We start from the raw sequence: 19,887 nt of genomic DNA on the forward strand, positions 1-19,887 counted from the left end.
AACTACAGTGTAAAGTGTCAGTGTGTGTGTGTATGGATTCTGTAGGGACATATTAGTCTGCTGTGAGGCAGTGGGTGGAAATGTAATATGCCAGTGTTGATTTGGAGGAACACAGTGGCCTGGTGCAGATAACTGTCTGTGTCTCAGGCTGGCACTGTCACTGCCACTTGGAGATTTCTGTCACCTCTGATTTCGCCACAGACTGCCGCTCTGCATGTGTGTAGTCTACTTGTGAGCTACAGGGTGATTAACATTTTAGGCGATAATTAAAAATATTTTTTTAGTTCAAACGAGTGTAAATCAGGAACAGGAAGCAGATGTTAGATTGGCTCTCGTGATCTGCTCTTTTGCTCTGGAGTTTATCTGCCTGTGTAACCATATCCAGTGAAATCCATCCAGTAAGACGAAAGAATAAGTGAGAAATAACTTGAGGAAAGAAAGATATTGAACTTGTCTGGATTGGAGCACTTCTGCTACCAATTTACAACATAACAAACTGTGCAAAAAAAAGGAGAAAGAAACCTTTTTTTTCTCAAAGCTCAATTATGCATGATATAAACAAATCCACACGCTTTAAGAATCTGACTCTTTTGAAATAATATTACACGGAAAATGTTGTTTATATGACAGATCTCTGCAGTATTATCATCATTCTACAACTCTTTGCTCTCTATTATACATGAGTTATAACCCTGGATGACTGTCTTTGAGGTTTCATTTTCTGTTTTACTTGAAGTCAGACTGCAACAGTATTCCTGCGAGAGTTAATCATTTTAAATAATAAATGTGTCACAATTGTTTCCAGTATAACATACTTTCTCTGCTACTGGGTTTCTTAATGTGTCAGAGGGTTATATTCCTTCAGAGGAGAGCACCAGGCAGAGCGATGCTGTATCAATACAATATGCAGGAGTTTTAGTATGTTTATAACGTATCATTTCCCATCATGCTTTGTGTTGTATTGTCTCGTTAGGTGAGCTTCTTGTTTATGTTTTGCAACATGTAGTTGTAACTTACTGTTTTGTGTTGTTAATGCCAGTATTCAGAAGATGTAGTTCTACACAGTTCTGTATGTTATTTTGGGTAAATAGATTTTTGTTGTTGTTGAAGCATAAATCAGGAGACCATTGCATTATACTGTATAAGACAGCAGACGCAGTTCCCTATTTTGATTCTGTATCTTATCTCTTCTTTGAAGTTACAAATTATAATGGACCAGTATGAACTACACCTGAGATTAAGACTTCCTATGTAAACTTAAAGAGTTTTACCAAAGAAAACAAAACATGACATTTTTTACCAAGCGATTACAAACAATAAAAAGAGAAAAACTGAGACCATTTTATTCTATTTTATTCACATGACTCAGGATTTAAAATTTCAGGGACATGAATGGAGGCATGAAAAACCAGGACTAAGTGTTTTCTGTTGCTGCATATGATACCTCTTGCTGTGTTTAATGTGTACTGCTCTCAAAATACTTTCAATCACCTCAACGTTTTACAGCTTATGAAACAGCTTCAATTTAGTACTGATGTTGCTAAGAGACAGACAAAGACAAAAAAGAATATCAAATAGAAGATCGACCATATCCATTTTGTTGTTTTATATCACTGTCACAGAGTCTGATTCACATGTAGCAATTTACAGCTTACAGAGCAAGAGAGCCTTTGTTTATCTCCTCTGAAAAAGTTTCACAGTAATTGCTTCGGTTGCCAGTTTAACAGAAGGAGAAGGTTTTTCTACAGAGAATAATACACAGGAATTTACAGGGGAGAATCAGAAAAGGAGGAATTGTAACGCTTTGTCAACATCAGTATGAAACACAAAAAGTTTTTCATAGTAGCTTTCAGAAACATTTTGAAGAGAAGTAAAAAAGTGTTGCAAATCAAATCTGTCCCTTATGTTGAGCTCTATCTCAAAAGACTACAGTAAATTACAAGGGGGTTATTTGCAGGCATGCACTTAAGTATCTTTGCTACAAACATAGCTGGTGATGATCTGAAAGTGATACAGACGCTATAAGTTTTCAGGTTGGCAGCAGTATGGATTTTTTTGTCCCCTCACTATGCTCATCTCTGACTAATATCAAACACGTCTCCCAACTCAAGGAGAAAACTTGCTGACACATCACTCCGACCCTGCTGTTTTGGATTGACGATGCCATGCGGTGACACAGGAAGCAAACTAATACTTGCCAGTCAACCAGGCTGGATAGCAAGAGACAAGTCATTGCACCATTGATGGGGGTAATTCAGCCCAGATAGGGGGTGGAAAGAGAGGAGGGGGACGAGGCAAATATCAGAATACAAATGTGGTGTGATTGATTAATATTGTATGACAGCACTCTCTTTCCTGTGAAAAGTCTGGCAAGGCCATTATAAATCAATGAATGACTAGGAAAAGCTTTACAGAGGAATAACTTTCCATAACTTATTCAAAAAGACAGCGATATGTTTTTTCATATTGTTGGACCTCCAAACAGATTACTTGATAACGATGCCAACAAAGAAATAGTTGATGTTTCAGGAAATAAACTCAATCAAGTTCTTGTCAAGATTTTGCTGAAAAGATTGATACCACACTCGTACATTTACACATTTAATGTGAAGCTGGAGACAGCAGCTGGATATCTTAGCTTAGCATTAAGAGTGGAAATGGGAGAAGCAGCTAGGCTAGCTTGCATAAATAAATACAAGAGGTATCAAACATCTCATCATACTCATGAGACAGTGCACTTCATGAAATGTGATGCTAAGACTTTAGAGGGGAACATTTAGTGTAGCCTAATTCAATATCTTCATTTAAATGTAACCAATACCTCTCACAATTGAGAAAGGAATCAGGCTTTTTTTTAACGTCAAAATGACCGATGGGAACGGTGAAAATGATATTTTACTTAATACATCTTCAAAGGGTCAAATCAAGCTTAGGACTGACAATTGATATTGATATTTAAACACAGAAAAAGCAAACAGCCCAAAGGCAGGTAATAAACAGACTAATGTCCTCTGGGAATCTGACTGTGAGCAAGAAAATGTCACTTGGCACCAGTGGATTTCTATATCTGTTTGGCTTATGACATTTGGTCGGCATTTGAGCTCCCAGTTTGGGGATTCATTTTCAAATTTGATTTCTACAGCAAAGAAAGAAAGCATAAAGCAACTGTGGAGGATCTATTTACTTCTTATAATCTTGTTATTTTACTGCTGTTTTTTAAATCAGTATTCCAGTCTATCTGACCTGCACTGTGAAAGAAGTTAACAGAAATAAAGATCTATATTGTGAAAGTAAATTTATGGTTCAATATAACCATTATCTTCCATTGTGGTTGCTTTAATATGTAAACACATTTGTTTTCTCTATGGTGCTGTCTTAATCTTTAGTCTTAAAAATGTAGTCTCCTTTCAATAGAGAGCAGATCTGATTATTTAACAGACAACCTGATAAGACCTGCTTCAAATAATCAGAGGCAAAGAGGAAGAGTTTCCCCCTAGAAAGAGAGCATCTGAGAGAAAATAGAGGAGAGAAATAATAATACAGCCAAAACAGACAAAATAGCTGCATAGCTATTACACTTACGTAAAGGATAGTGCACATCCATTTTGCAAGCATCAGCAGCTGGCTCTGTGGGGGGAATCTTGGATCAAATTTAATACATACATCCTCTTCTAGGGGGGGCTTTAGGATATCTGCAAGACCAGAAGGTCACCTATAGAGCCTATACAAATAGAGCTGGAGTGATAGTGCACTTAAAGCCTGCTTGCTCTTAGCAGAACAATCTGGTTCCCTTGAAATGAAAAAAAAGAAGGAAGGGAGAAAGATCATTGCAGACTCATTAAACAAGACATTTAAGAAATCACAGCGGGAAAAAAACAGTACAAAAGGGTGTTTGAGAATTGAATAAGACTCAGGTATGTTAGTAAAATTGCACTATTTGTGGCACAACGGCGACATCTAGTGGTATTCCTTTATTTTGCAGGATTTTCCGCCAGTGCAATAACCCCCCCACTCCCAATACGTCAGTGTGCTGAAGGTAGATATGTAACAAAATGGATTCAGTGTTATTGAGACTCAATAAATCACTAATGGTCCAATGTAATGTGTCTTTTATAATTGTCTCTATAACATAAAGGAATACATATTGATGTAACAAAGTATTTATTGGTAAGTTATTTTAATTTAATATTTTCTGGTGTCCTTAATCTTGTGCTTACATGTTCTAAATAAAGAAATAATTCATTCATTCTTTGAATGTGCAAATGCACCCATACTCTTAAAAAACTCCAGAACAACTTATTATTAAATGAATCCTTACCACCAAGAGAAGTAAATCACTTAAAGTGTATTATAACATTCACCAAACCAGCTGGTGTCTCATTACTTACCATCAGTTTCTTGCTTTATTTTTAAACCTCAGTGATAGTACATGACTCATGGGCCAAATTGCAGCCTTAAAGAGGTGAAACTTAAGTCTTTATCACATTTTTGAGTGAATCCGACCAAATTAAAATACCAAACAGGAGGTTTGTTAAGTGTTATTTCTTTTTTTGTTGACTCTTTTTTCAAAACACAATTTATTTAATGTTTAGGTGCGTCTTTTAGGGCTAACAGGTCACCTTCACTCCCATCCAGCTCCAAACAAAGTAGCTGATTTACACAACCTGGAAAATGTAAAGCTCATCTGCCTCTTGTGCAAACAGACCATGTCCTCAATTGTCTCTGAAATGAATCAGTGCAAACTCAAATTACAGAGTGTGTACAAAGTTTGAAGCTCATTAAAAAGACAAAACAATTTCAATTAATTCAGTTCTCCAAACAACCCTCCCTGTTGATAATCCACGAAGCAGCCTCGGGCTTGGGAAGCAACAGACTCACTATTTACCAGAGAGTAAATACCCAAGACGTTTCTAAAAACAACAACCACAACAACAAAAACCCCAAACGTAAAAACTAGATAGACCTTTAATTAATCTTAAGAACTGGCACACATGGAGAAAGAAGATGAACAAGGAAGCAGGGGGTGATTCACTCCAGGTGTTAATACAAGCCTTTTACGAGACTGTTTTGCATGTTTAAAAACAAAAAAAAAAAATCTCATGAATGCAACAGTTGGACATTTTTTAAGGTTTGTTTCTGTACAGTATGGTATGGAAATGAAAATGTAGAGACTGTAAACTTAATCTGGATAGGTTATTCTAAACAGCTGACAACTGCTAGTAATAGTAGTGGTATGTCATTTATGATATATGTCACTGCACTGTAGACCACTGTTATGGAGGAAATGAAATCCATACGACTGAATGTGATCAAATATTGACATTTTGATGTCATACTGTGGATTATGTTTGTCATTTGGCGCATTAGAGGCAATATGTTGCACATGCAACATTTTGAATATTATTTGAGCAAAAATCAGATACACCCTATAAGACATATCGTGGAGCAAAGACTTCCTAAAAAGAGAGTGAAGTCAAACCCTCTGGATTTGCTGCTCTAAGCTCTGTGTTCACACTCACTGGACGATGCTTCCGAAAGCTAGTTGTCTCACAGACACTTGCTGGTGTAACAGGATGGGAGAAATGTTGAGACAAAGAGGAGAGTGGGGATCTGAGGGAGGAAGGAAGTGTGTTGAAAGAGAGAGTTTGTTTCAGTCTGAAAATCTGCTGTGAAAGTTAAAGTCATGGTAAGCCTTTAAGATGCTGCCCTGAAACCTTTGACAGCAGGTTGTCATTGACGCATAACAGAACATAACTTACTTACATAACTAACGTTATCGTAAACTAGTTTCGGGCTTCAGCAAGCTGATATTTGTCATTTCTGCCAAAAAAGTAGAAAATCAATGTAAAATTATGACCTAAAAAAGTAATTATATCTCTTTTTAGCAGATGGACACAATAACACAAAACCATGTGTACTGGCCTTACAATCAGGAATTTATTATCAGTAGAAATCTGGCCTCATAAATTCTCTTAAATTTGTATATAAGGTGAACCCAGGGAACTCCTTTTTTAAGATTAAAATGAAATGAATGATTGTGCAAAAGAACATTTTGTAGCTCAAACAGACTCGATGTATTTATTAATAAACCTAAATATATAACAGTTAATTATCTGAATCCTGACTGATTTCCCCACAGACGAGTATGGCTGAAGTTAGATGATTTAGAGGTGAATGAAAAAAAGACACCGCAAAAGTGTGTCGACCCAATCATAGAATGATAGAATGTCAAGGGTTTTATTAAACTGCCATTTTATAAACAAGATTAGAGTACACATTTCCCCAAAAACAGTAATACCCCTAAAACAAAGTTTGAAATGTAGCTCTTGAGCACTGTTAATCCACTTTGACCAAGTTTTAGTTCTGTGATCTACAAAGCAGATAACAGGTTAAAAACAGTTTGAAAACCAGAGAAACTTGAAGTATTTACATAAAAGTACAGTATAGTTCAGAGGGACGCTGACGTACATGGATGTCATGTTTCTCACATCTCAATCTGTTCAATTGTTATACCTAATTGAGTTAATGATTCAGTTCTCTACAGACCTCTGATTTTAATCACCTATACATTTGTTATCTTTTAGACCTCTTGATTTTTCTTTGCTCTGCCTCATGTTTACCCGAGTTCTTCCCACTGCTCTCATTGCTGTACCTCCTTTTCTTTGTCACTTCTTCTGGGTCAAAATCAGAGTCAATGTCCTCCTTTGGTCCTCCTCTTGATCCCCCTTTACTCTTCCTCATTGGTCCGCCTTCTTCTTCTTCTTCTTCTTCTTCTTCTTCTAAGTCAAAGGATACATCACTGTCTGACTTCTCATCCTCAATTTTCTCAGTGCTCGAAACCGTTTTATTTGACTTCTGCAAATTTGTTTTTGTAGGCTTATTGTTTAAACCTCCAGCTTTTGGCCGTCCTCTGGGTCTACCCGTGGTCCTCTTTTTACTTTTAGGTGCTTTTTTTATCTGTACCTTCTGCACCTCCTCTCCTGTATCGTGCCGTCCTTCTACATTTTCTACCTCAGATTCCGAGTCTATTTGATTTCCATTGTCTTCAGCATCAGCAGCCTCACTTTCCCTTTTGACTTTCTTTCTTTTGTTACGATCAGGCCCCGAGCTCGATGTGTGGTAACGCTGGACATGACTCTTCAAACTCACGTTGTGATTGAAGCATTTGTCACAATGCTGGCACTTAAAAGGCCTCTCTCCTGTGTGAAGGCGCATGTGAGACTTCAGGTTGCTTGCCTGGTTGAAGCCGCGTTCACAAACTGAGCACTTGTACGGTTTCAGTCCTGTGTGCACAACAGAGTGTCTCTGAAGATGATGTATTTGACTAAATTCAATCCCGCAAATTCCACATTGGATTACATCCGGGGTTCTGTGATTTGACAGGTGCTCGTTTCGTTCTTTACGGGTGGTGAATGTCTTTGGACAGTCGGGACATTTGTAGGGATCATTGTTAACTTGATGAAACTGCTCGTGATTCAGTTTGTCCATCCTCGTTTTGAAAGTAACATTGCAGTATTTACACGGATGTTCGTAGGTTTCATCGTGGATCCTGCTATGACTTTTCAGAGAAATCTCGTTGACACATCTTTTCCCGCAAATGTTACAGGAGAAGGGTTTAATTTTGTGCTCACATGTGTGAGGCTTTTGACTATAAAAACTACCACACTCTGTGCAGAGCTCATTAATTTTGAGGCCCCATCGGTAATCAAATTCTTCTTCATCTTCTTCATCTTCTTCTTCTTCTTCTTCTTCTTCTTCTTCCTCCTCTTCGCTCTCTTCTTCAGACGCCTTTACAGGCAAAAAATCATGCGTCGGATTCCAATCCTCATCTGAACTCACCCGGTCTTGGTCGTCTTCCTCTTCCTCTTCCGAGGTATGGCCTTCTTTACCATTCAAAGTATCAGTTTCAGAGAAAACGTCTTCGTCTGATGCCATTTCCTGTGAACAATACAATGACAGGAATGAAAACATAGCAGGGGGAACGTTTTTCCTGTCTATACAGAAGAGAAAATTAACACCAAATTCTTTCATGATATATCATTTTGATGTAACAGTGTTTTAGGCCTTGTTATGATTTAAACCTATAAGAGAGTAACATATGTTTAAAAGAAAAGACAAAACAGTTAGATGTGTTTTGATTGATTTGCACAGTCTTATCTCAGATCCATTAAATTCATTTTGCCTATCTCAAGCAGTCTTTGTAGCAGCTCTGTGTTACAGAGGGCTATCTTTCTCTACAGAAGTTATCAGTCCAGCTGCTCTGATACTGACTCACAATAGTATGCTCCAAGGTGTGTATGGTATTACAGCTGTATAGCCTTTCTCCATGGATGAGAGGGAAATTAAAAAAAAAAACACACAACACGACCTTTCTGGAGCTCTTTTCGTTATAAGAAAGCATTTTCTGCAGTGTGTTTGATTATTTAGGTCGTACCTGTTCAGTGTTTCCCCTACCATTATATTAGGGGGGCGGTGGCGGGCTTAAAGGTCAAGTAAAGGTTACTTGAAGGGCAAGTAGTTTTTTTTTAAGATTTATTTTTGGGGCTTTTTGTGCCTTTATTGTAGAGATAGGATAGTGGATAGAGTCGGAAATCAGGGAAAGAAGTCATTTAAGGATACCTTTCTGATAGAAAAGGACAGCTGTCATTAAAAGTAACACATGAACACCAAGATTCATTCAAGTGTTTGTGTCGGTGTGTCTCCCCCCCACCTCCAAACACTGTAAACCTAGGGGAAACACTGCTGTTGAGTGCTCACCTAACTGTGACCTCAAAAGTGCTGAGTGGATAAATCAGTGTGCTTTTAAACACCTGTCAGTAATAGTTAAAAAATGTGAAGATTAAAAGTTCATATTAGTTCATCTATAGGCTAGTTTATATTGTAAGAATAGGTAGGGGTGGGATTAAAGGGATGTTGACTGTCAAAATTAATTATATCACCAAAACATATGTATCAAAGTATAGTTACAACCTAATTTTCGTTAAATAAGCCATTATACATTACGTGGACTTTGGACACAAGGAATGAGGATTTGGCCTGTTTTTAGGATTTATCACCTGAGAAACTAGTTAGTTAATAAGCCATAACATATAAGTCCTTAAAAAAAGAAGATAATAGCGTGTGGTCTTCTGAGATATTTCTTCTGACATGTGTTTAGTGACAGATGTTACAGATGTGTCTGAGCAGATCTCACCGGTGACTGTGCGTCCTCCGGAGCCTCGTCTGTGTTTGCCTTGATAAACAGAGACGGGACTGCACTGGACTTGAGCTGAGCCGTGCCATTCTTACAAGTCGGTTTGACAAAACAGTCTTTAGTAAAGTGCGCCCGGCAGATGGTTATATCAGTCCAGTCTGACTCTTTAAATCTTTGTTCATTTACTTCGAAGAGGAACTGAACCCACTCAAACCTCCTGTCTGGATCTTCTGGTAACTTGAACCTTTGCACGCCGATATGCCCCGAATAACATCCAACAACCGAGCACATATTGACTTTCGTTTTGTTCCCTTTGCTGTAAGAGTGGCTCCTCGGCGTTTAGTTGTAAGAAGAAGTGTTTGTTGAAGCTCCTTGATGACTGCTTTCCAAAGCTAACAACAACAACGACCAGCTAAGGGTTAGCCCTTCTGCTAGCGACTGTTAGTGACGGAAGAGCGCAGAGAGACGTCACTTCCTCCTTGTGGACTCGTCAACGCCCCTTATTGGTTGAAATTCCAGACTCAAAATCAGTGCTGTAGAAGTGATGTCCGTAGATTAAAAATCACCACAAGCTTGTTAACATGAAATGCAGCATATTATACTATATCATTATCTTCCTCAAAAAGCCAAAGGACATTAAGAGAAGAACTCGTGGGCTTGAATGTGGTGGTGAACAATTACAGACATGGACATTTTCAAAAATCATCACTAAGTTTGAGTCCATGGACTAAATGGGACCCAGTGTTTTGTCCCAATTGGCTTTTGGTAAACCATCACTGTCTTGGTTTAACAGATAAACTGTAAATGGACAGTGTGCCTCAGCCTCCTATCGTAGAAAAGTATAAGGCCAAAATATCCCTGTGACAGGCGCAGACTTATTGTGAATTTGCAACATGAGTAGTGCGGATTTGTAGGAAGAACCTATTGACTTAACGCAGCTTACGCTAACACAAACACACATTTAAATGACACATAAGAAGAATATGCAAATATGAAATATATACTTTTCAGATGTATCAGTGACATTAGACTGTTAACAATTAAGAATGTACATTTTCCCAAATGTGAGTCATTATTTTTTTTAATGTCTTTTCATAAAAATAAAAATACACAAAATTGTTCTGTGACAGCCGTAGCTGTCATATTGTCCTTATTCATTAACGGCATACATTTTTTGAGCATGGTTGCACTAAGACGAAGGCTAAAAAGTTTTTATTGCCAATGATTATTCTAAGTATCAGTAATTGTTATGCACATGACAATGATGATCTTGACCTTTTGATGTAGCCTATAGCAGAAGTACCTTAACCCCTCTTCTAATAGCATGTTGGATGCAGTTGAAAGGTCAGTGATAATTACGTTTATTGGTATGTGTATTATAATGCAAGGACATGCAGCAACAGAAATTAACACTAGCACTTAAATCAGTCCTATTTAATTGACTTATAACCAAGTCCATCCCATTGCCAAAGCATCCAGTAACAGAGAAGTCACTTGTAGTTATTCAAGCCACTTAACAGTTAAAGTCAATTCAATTTGAAGCGATCCCTTGCCTACATGGGTACATGTTTTTGTCAGTCAAGTTTGTGTGAATGTCCACTTCACGAGGCTCTCTTCTTATCACAGTTATTTAAATAAAGTTCATTATTCACCTCTGTTGTACTTTCAAGAACAGAGCTCACGATTTTTCCTTGGTCGTCCCCTGCGCTTTAAGCTCTTACCGGTGTTCTGGCAGCTGTACTTCTTTTTACTGTTCGACCTTTTTACTCTCCCCCTTGATCTAGCTATGTTCTGTTTTATCTTATCAGTCCTTTTCTCTTCATCCTCTGCTGGATCAGAGGACATGTCACAGTCACTCTGCTCATCATCACTTTCTTCAGTGCACTGTGTCTTCCTTAAACTCTGCAACCGTTTTGGAGTCTTAGTGTTTGGTTCATCGCTTTTCGGCCTTCCTAAAGGTCTACCTGTGCTTCTTTTTTTATACTTGGGTCGAGATAGTTGCTCCGTTCCCACACTCTCTTCTGGTTCCTGTTTTACCTCTACATTGCCAGGCACTGTAGCTGCAACTCTATTGTTTTGATCCCCCTGAAAGTCAAACGCAGTCCTTGAAGTTTCATTATTGTTATCCGGTTCCCCTCCTAAGTTGAATGAGTGGTAGCGCTGGACGTGACTCTTCAAACTGACATTGTGATTAAAGCATTTGTCACAATGCTGACACTTAAAAGGCCTCTCGCCTGTGTGGAGGCGCATGTGAGACTTCAGGTGGCTTTGCTGGTTGAAGCCACGTTCACAAATTGAACACTTGTGCGGCTTCTCTCCCGTGTGCACAGCTAAGTGTCTCCGGAGAGCGAGGGGCCAGCAGAACTCAATCCCACAGAAGTCACATTTTAACTGTGGAGGGCCTCTGTGATCCTGAATGTGGATTCTGCGTTCCTTATTTTTGGCAAACGTCTCTGGACAGTCAGGACATTTATACGGCTTTCCTTCAACCATGTGGGTCTGCTCGTGAGTGATTTTGTCCACCTTTGTTTTGAATGTAACATGGCAGTATTTGCACCGGTACTCATAGTTTGCATCGTGGATTCTGCTGTGACGACTTAGGGCGTGATCAAAGGCAAACCTTTTTCCACAAATGTTGCAAGAATAAGGTTTAGTTTTGTGCTCACATGTGTGAGGCCTACATTTATTGAAAAACTTCCCACAGTCAGTGCAGAGCTGGCTGTCCTTGTGTGCAATTGGAGGATGATCGTCTTCTCCCTCCTCCTCCTCTTCGTCTTCGTCTTCGTCTTCGGTTTCATCTTCCCCTCTAGTTTTCTGAAGAGGTACTTTAGCCAGCAAGGAATCCTTATCAGGCTTCCAGTCCTCATCTGAATCTACGTCATCCTGATCAGATTCATCCGTTTCCTCCATTTGATCGCTTTCTTCATCAATAGAAGCAACAATCTCAGGTACGTCTGTCATACCCGCCTGGGCGTCATCAGTTGGCTCTACCTGTGATATAATAACAAGAATCAGTTAACGTAAGTGTAACATTTTCTAGTAGACAACTTTAAGACAACAATTAAAAGTTTCCTCTCAGTAGCTGGTTGTTCCTGCACATCTGAGAAATAAACACGGGTCTCAATGAGAAGCAGGAAAACATTAAATGTCTATCTGGTTGTCTGTGCAGTAAAGCAACTTTTTTGTTTTTGTTTTAACTCAAATGACATACATCACATTTACTGATCCCCATGGCAACACAGAGGTAACAGACATGCAGGAGAAGCAATAAAAAGACACTTCTCCATCATATCTAACACAGGGTTGCTGAACACTTTCAGAAAATCAAACTAAATTCTTCTTAAGACTTTTTGAAGACCCAAACTAAGAAGAATGATGCCATTTTTGCTCAGCAGAAAAAACAGCAACTAACAGAGGTATGGCATGTTTAACACTTTTTTCTCTGAAATGATTGAAAATGAAAAGCAGTTTTTGATATTTAAGATCACAGGACTAGTGAGCAATCATTCCTTCATTCCAATTCTGAACTATGCAGTCCTTTATATATAATTTTTTGTAATATTTAGGAAAAGTGACAATGACTTGTCCTTTTTTTTTAGTAACTGGGCACCTCTGTACCATCTTTGGAGGTAATCTTTGGTCAGTGAGCCACAGTTCCCATGACCCCCCACCCTTTGAACAAATGTTTCAATTTGATTCAATTCAGTATATCACAACTTTTGAAATGGCAATTGTTCTGTAGCAAACCATCTTGTGTGAAAGTAAACAAAATGTTGATCCTATAATTTTATTTGTGAAGGATTGAGGGGATGGATGCATAATTCCTAAGCTTCAAGCAGCCAGTCTGGATATGTTGTTACACACGTCCTACCTGTGGGCTCTCTGGAGTGACTTCTACATATCCTGTCAGGTGTTGCTCTTCATCTGTCGAGATTTTGGCATCGACCTGGCTTGTCCACTGGTTTCGGTATCCACACTGAAGGCACTGTTGGTTAAAGATGATGAGCAGCCCATTGGTGACCTTCTCTGTCTTAAGTTTGCAGCCACACGAAGGGCACTTTGGGTTTAACAACTGGAGGAGGTGTTTTTCATTCACAACGAACTTCCCTTTCATCTGTAGACGTGCGGCTCTAAAAAAAATAGATCACATTTTTTACATTTAAAAAAAAAAAAAACACCTTAAGTTGCAGAGTAACTGTAGCTAACCCAAATGTTAAGCACAGATGTAAAGAAAACTTACTTTTCTCTCATCAGATTAATATTTACATTTCGTGGTTGCACTTGGCCAGGTATTGAGGGCTTATCAGGAGAAGATGAGGCCTTTCTTGGGAATTGGCTTCCTTGGAAAGCTGCAAATTAAGTTAAAGTGATAAAATGGAGTTAAAAGAAAAGTATTTACTTCACATTTAATAGCATATAATAACTTTATCTTACCAATTGGATTAACTCCAGATCCTTCAGAACTGGAACTTGAACTATCACACGATCTGTCATTGTCCTGCTGACAAGCACCTTCAATTGTTTCCAAAGACTCCTAAACAAAGTAACAAACAAATACAACATTTAGAATCCTTAAAATCTCGTCACTAAACAATCTAGCACTGCTTGGTGCAACAATAGGCATTAAGGCAGTCAAAGTTTTCAACACTTGGCTCCTATTTGATACAAAGTGTTTAAAACAACACAACCTGTTATTATATTGATAGTATCAAAAAGTACTGAAAGCCTTTGGAAAACTGGCAGCTCTTCAGTCATATTTTCAACAAAAGCTGTGTGTGTAGGAGTTTACCTGCAGTTTTTGGTGATAAAACAAAACAAGAAATCACCCAATATTGGGTGCCCAGGACTTCTATTTTGAAAACCCAAAAGGTATAAATGAAAATAAGTGCTGGCAGTACCTCCTAAGAAACCCAATTTTGGTTTTGTTTGGTTTTCACAATTTAAAAAAAGTGTGTCTGCCATATTTTGCATTTGCATTGCGAGGTGCATGCATTTCTCGGAAGGCATGCAGTTCTCGGCATAACACCGGAACTTAACTCCAAAAAAAAACCTGCCCCTACTTGACCCAGCGAGATTTAATCCACGGCTCTACTCAGCTGGAATAAATGAAGACATGTTTCCTGTGTCTCGACAATGTAAGTGCAAACCCTGCGGACACCTTAATGTGCCTGTTTTATCTCCTATTATTTACAGTATGGGCTTATCTGTCATGTTGCTGAATACGTCAAGTTACTCGGCTCGTACCCACCTCAGCATCAGGGGGTTGCTTCATTAAAGGTGATGCGTTGTGTTTCGCTTCAGGTTTAACATATTGTAACAGACTCACCCCACATGTTGGGCTCTCCAGAGATGGCTCAGGCTCCTCGGACTCGGACTTGTCAAACAGCGACGGCACTGCACTGGGCTTTAGCGTTAACTGAACCTTGTCAGTCACACCGAATTTGTTTTCAAAACAATCATCTTTAAAATGCTCGATGCAAACGGAAATGTCAGTCCAGGATGACTCTTTGAAACGCTGTTTATTGACAGTAGCTAGAAACCGAACCCACTCCAGTCTCCTCTCCGGGTCCTCTGGTAACTTGAACCGCTGCACACCGAGACGCCCCGAGTAACATCCAACAACCGAGCACATCCTGGTTCTCAGGTGTCCAGCATTAAAAGTGACTGTACGGGTTTTATGCACGACGCCAAGCCTCGACGCCTATTTAAAAAAAAAAAAAAAAAAAAATCATCAACAGTAACAAGCTAACATAGCTGTTTCTGCTACGAAGGTGACAGGCAGGCCGAATGGGCGGGGCTTAACGGCGGGGTACGCATGCTTTGGTATCGAGCGTATCCCTGCTGTCAGGTCAAAAACACGAAATTACTTTTTGTTGTCTCATGATATCCCCGAGAAGGCTATTTGTGTTCCCATAGACCAGGGATGGGCAACTTTGGTAACAGCAAGGGCCACATTCATTTAATTCTCACTTGCCAGAGGGCCAAATTAAACGATTACAGTCGATTATGTCTCAATTTTAACTCAACACATACCAGTGAGCAAATATTATTATGGACATATTTCTGGTTTTCATGATTTCATGGCAGATTTTGTCATGTTTTCTTCATGTTTCCAATTAATTGATGTGTGAAAAATTAACCTGAGGGCCACGTTTAAGGTTGATGGGGGCCGCATGTGGCCCCCGGGCCTCCAGTTGCCCACCCCTGCCATAGACGAACCTCTTTAAAAATTGATTCTTAGCATATAAAGATTAGGCAACACTTTGAACAACACTTTATTGATTGGTTACTTGTGGAGCTCTCCAGTAGATGAGGTGACAGTGGTAGTTCAGCTTCATCTTAACCAGCTTGTTACACATTTTTTAATCATCATAATCAAATCTATAACTCAAATTGATAACAATTCTTCTGTACTTTTGCATACTTGATGATTTGCATGTACAATATGTTCCCCACTGAGGTATGACTGAGTAAAACACCTGAATGCATCTCCGGCTTCTAGATTGTAAATAAGACTGCATGAACATTTAACATAAAATACTTTCACTTCAAATGTGTTGTGTGTGAACTTTCACACTAATATCTAAAATTGTAAATGATGATTCAAAGCAAAACTGTTTGCAATTCCGAAAAAATAAACTAAACACCGTTTTAGAACGATTATTTAAAAAAACTTAGTGGTACTTGACCTGGACTCTAATCAGGTGTGTGTGTGTGTGTGTGTGTGTGTGTGTGTGTGTGTGTGTGTGTGTGTGTGTGTGTGTGTGTGTGTGTGTGTGTGTGTGTGTGTGTGTGTGTGTGTGTGTGAATTTTATGAAGCTTTTTCTGTTCAGATTTTTAACCCAGATTCAGTCTTAATCTCTGTCGTTTTCAAATTCAGATTCAATTCTTCTTTTTCTTTCCATATGGGGTATGACTATCAGAGATTTTTTGCTCTCTGTTCTTTGTTATTTCTATGTGTTTTTTTTTTTTTAGCTCTCTTGTGTCTCTGCTCATTGTCATTTTCATTTTCGTTTCCATTACATTTTTTTCTCTTAATTTTTGCTCCTGCTGTTTCCAAGTTTTAATGTGTGTTTTAACTCTTTCACAAATGGAACACTTGTGCGGCTTCTCTCCCGTGTGCACAGCTAAGTGTCTAAGCTAAGAGAGCGAGGGGCCAGCAGAACTCAATCCCACAGAAGTCACATTTTAACTGTGGAGGGCCTCTGTGATCCTGAATGTGGATTCTGCGTTCCTTAGTTTTGGCAAACGTCTCTGGACAGTCAGGACATTTATACAGCTTTCCTTCAATCATGTGGGTCTGCTCGTGAGCTACTTTGTAGTTTTGTGTACACACGTGTGAGACTTAAACTTATTGAAAAACCTTCCACAATCTGTGCAGAGTTGACTGTCGTTGTGTGTCGAGCCAAATGGCACGTCACCATCACCAGCATCTTCTTCGTCGCTTTCTTCTTTAGGATTATTTAGAAGCTTGTTCCCAAGTAAAACCAGTTAATTACAATCTGCGGGACTACTTCAGTGCTGACCTCTGCCGGTGCTTCCTGTGACACAATGGCAAGAATGTGTTTGGGTAATTATTTAACAGTTTCTGGGTCTGCATGGGTTATGAAGTATGATTATAGCAGAACAGATTTTAAAACCTACAAAATCAAACTGAATACATAAAGGATCTATCAAATATTGTGAGAAAATAAAAACATGAGTATGGAAAAAGTGAACTTTTCGGCTCTACAGGACATAGACACTAACAATATAGTGGGTCTGTTTTTTAATAGGCATTTTCCAGGATGCATAATTCATAATGCAATAAAAGTATGTCTGGATAAGCTCGAACACGTCCTACCTGTGGGGTGTCCAGAGTGACGGTGACTCCTGTTACCTGTAGATCTTCATCGTTTGGGACCTCTGCATTGAGGACACTGTCTGTTCAGGACCAGTAGCAGCCCGTAATTGAACTTCTCCATCCTGAGATTGCGGTCGCATGAAGGGCACTTTGGGTTAAACAACTGCAGGAGGTGTTTTTCATTCACAATGTACTTTCCTTTCATCTGTAGAAGTGCAGCCCTAACAACAAAAACAAAAAAAACGGTGTTAATGAAATACCAAAGAAAAGTCTCTTCCATAAAAAGCACCCAACGTAAGCAAAACAAGTTTGAGCAAGATATTTACGGAAACTTACTTTTCTCTGATCAAATTAATATTCACATTATCTGGTTGCACATTGTCATTTATAGACATAAAATAATCTGAGCAATCGATTGCAAGTGATTCTGCAAGACTGGACTTCCTTTGGCATCTGCAAAAAAAGTTACAATTATGAATAAAGATGTCACTTACCACTACTTTTTGCTGTAATTATACAGAAATAACAGAGGGCTGTGCTGTTGAGGGTTGAGCTGTTCATGCAATTAAAATTCTTAATTAAACACTTCATTGAGCATTATTTACTTCATATTTTGTGACATGTAAAATAATGTTACCCTTTAAAGCCAGCTTTGATTCTTCAGAACATGATGTTGGACCATCAGAGTATTTAAGCTGATTAGCAGCAACATCTGTATTTCCCAGAGGTAACGAACTACATACATTTTTGTCCTACGCTGGAGAAGTCATGGCCCGCCCTACTCAGCCTCTGATTGGACACAAATCGTTGGCTTCGTCAGACATAAGAAGAGCGATTGGTTAGCGTTGAGTTTTAATGAAACCGGGTCAGCCAATCGGAGGCGGAAGGGGGCGGGCATGCCTGATGCGCGGGGTTTTGTGGACAGGTATGCTTGTTTTAAAGTTAAGCGTACACCGACTGGTGTAGTTTTAAATCCGGCAGTTTTATCATAGCTACTGTAAGGGCCAATGATGGATCAATTTTCTGTAACTCAGGGCAACGGAAGCATCATTACCGCAGAACCGGACAAGGCTAAATAGCGAGGAGTAACACTGTTATTAAAGACTCCTGTGAAGTAATAACGGTAATGTTTACTTAAATATGACAAACTGGGATTTGAAAGTTGTTGTTTTTTTAAGCAAGGCACAGTGACTTGAGTCAACATTAACAGTTGCCTTGGTTTTGTTTTACCCCTAGCTGGTGGTTTGTTGGTGAAAATGTAGAAGAAGACAATACAAACACAAGGCATAGGTAAGTCCAATTGAAGCCTTTAAAGAGATAGAGATGAGTTATAGGCTACTGATAAATAATGGCAAAGTGCAGAAGTTTACTAATGTGCAGGCACAGATAGTCCAGTAGGCGGCGCTGTTTAGCTTCAAATTCTCTTTTATAAGCTGGCCAGTTGACAGTAGCAGGCTCAAGACAATATTTGCAGGAAAACCTGGCCATATGAAAATCTACATTACAAGCTATTTGGCTTTGATACATGCATGCAGGGTCATCCCTGTGGTCTTACACATATGGCCCCTCCTCAACAGTCTGAACGTCAGCCTTTCCTGCAGGCTTGAGCAACAGGTGTTTACAAGAAGTTACCAGCCTGTGTCCCACTGGGTATATCATGTATCCATGTCCAAAACATGCTCAGGTTTAAATGACAATAGAAACATATGATACAGGGCTTTGTGGATTTTCTTACTTTCCCTGTTAGATGTTTACTGGGGTATCTGTTTTAAATCAGTGCTATCTGCCCCGTGGAGGCTAGTCAATCAATGTGTCACCACAATGACATTCATCTGTGTCCTGGTGTATGTGTGTGTGTGTGTCTGTGCAATCTTGTGATGTGTTTACAACAGTTATAATTTTTGTGTTTTGAGTGTCTGCGAAGAAGAATTTATGTCCGTAAAATGTTGCATAGTTATTTCCTGAAATTAGTGTTTCGCCTGTACTTCAGAATGATAAACAATTACTTATATAACAACTTAGCTGATGATGAGCTTATCTGCATTTCAAAAACTTCCTCGTTCCTCTTTGATTTAATCTTTCACTGTCAGCATGTTTGCTGAATGTGCTGAAACTTCAAAGGCTCATGCTTAGTAGTAATGTGCTTTTAAACTGTAAACAGTAGAATGGGGCAATAAAGTCGACAGTGAACACAAACACACAGCGTAGAAGATCGTTTCAAAGGTTTATACAACAACAAACCCATTCCTTTCATGGTGCTTCTGGTCAATACAAAGTTCCAGAGAGAGAGAGAGAGAGAGAGAGAGAGAGAGAGAGAGAGAGAGAGAGAGAGAGAGAGAGAGAGAGAGAGAGAGAGAGAGAGAGAGAGAGAGAAGAAAATGTCATTTTCTCCAAGGAATTTGGCCTCTGATTTCTATTTACGTTCTATCCTCCTTCATCATATCAATTCTGGGAAGGAAAGAGCTGCAGTCGAAACATGTCAGCTGCCTTTCACATCCACGGAGGAATGTTGGCGCGTCTTCACAATGTTGTCAGTCAGTGCGCCAGATAAGAGCGCTCAGTTCATAAATAAGATTGATGGCATCGCATACCACCAGTTCCTGCACTGTGTTTTCCCATACAAGCGGTCTGTCGAAAGCATCCGCACTATCACTGTTTATATCCTTTTTGTCCAAGTCCAGGCTTGCAGAGGTGATTAAAAAAAAAAAAATCCCCGTTCCATTGTGAAAACACACCGCAGCCTGATACATTCCAGTGCTGCTCAGTTAAAAGTATGATTAGTTCTACAGCTGTCACAGAAAAAGTACAGGTACTAAAAATACTTTGATGAGGGGTGACGGTTAATGGATAA

At 39.1% G+C, this 19,887-nt stretch overlaps 1 protein-coding gene and 1 long non-coding RNA gene across 4 annotated transcripts; both read right to left on the reverse strand.

The window, feature by feature from the left end:
- Positions 1–6,223: 6,223 nt before the first annotated feature.
- LOC109991456 (uncharacterized) lies at positions 6,224–14,978 on the reverse strand. 2 transcript variants are annotated; one of them, XM_020643752.3, is made up of 6 exons: positions 14,520–14,978; positions 13,628–13,727; positions 13,434–13,542; positions 13,065–13,323; positions 9,194–12,184; positions 6,224–7,938 (listed from the first exon to the last, which is right to left on the reverse strand). In XM_020643752.3, exons 1-5 carry the CDS (start codon positions 14,823–14,825, stop codon positions 10,859–10,861), a joined length of 2,100 nt encoding a protein of 699 aa, XP_020499408.1. In that variant the 5' UTR covers positions 14,826–14,978; the 3' UTR covers positions 6,224–7,938; positions 9,194–10,858. The 2 variants fall into 2 exon arrangements, with proteins under 2 accessions (XP_020499408.1, XP_029135129.1); XM_029279296.2 differs by having other exon boundaries at positions 13,460–13,542; positions 14,520–14,659.
- Positions 14,979–15,995: 1,017 nt separating this feature from the next.
- LOC136179064 (uncharacterized) lies at positions 15,996–18,229 on the reverse strand. Of its 2 annotated transcripts, none has more exons than XR_010666339.1 (3): positions 17,674–18,229; positions 17,037–17,257; positions 15,996–16,734 (listed from the first exon to the last, which is right to left on the reverse strand). It is a non-coding gene; the product is annotated as an uncharacterized lncRNA (long non-coding RNA). The 2 variants fall into 2 exon arrangements; XR_010666338.1 differs by lacking the exon at positions 17,674–18,229 and adding an exon at positions 17,373–17,482.
- Positions 18,230–19,887: the final 1,658 nt, after the last annotated feature.

The sequence above is a fragment of the Labrus bergylta genome, chromosome 4 (assembly GCF_963930695.1).
Source record: "Labrus bergylta chromosome 4, fLabBer1.1, whole genome shotgun sequence".
NCBI lineage: Eukaryota > Metazoa > Chordata > Actinopteri > Labriformes > Labridae > Labrus > Labrus bergylta.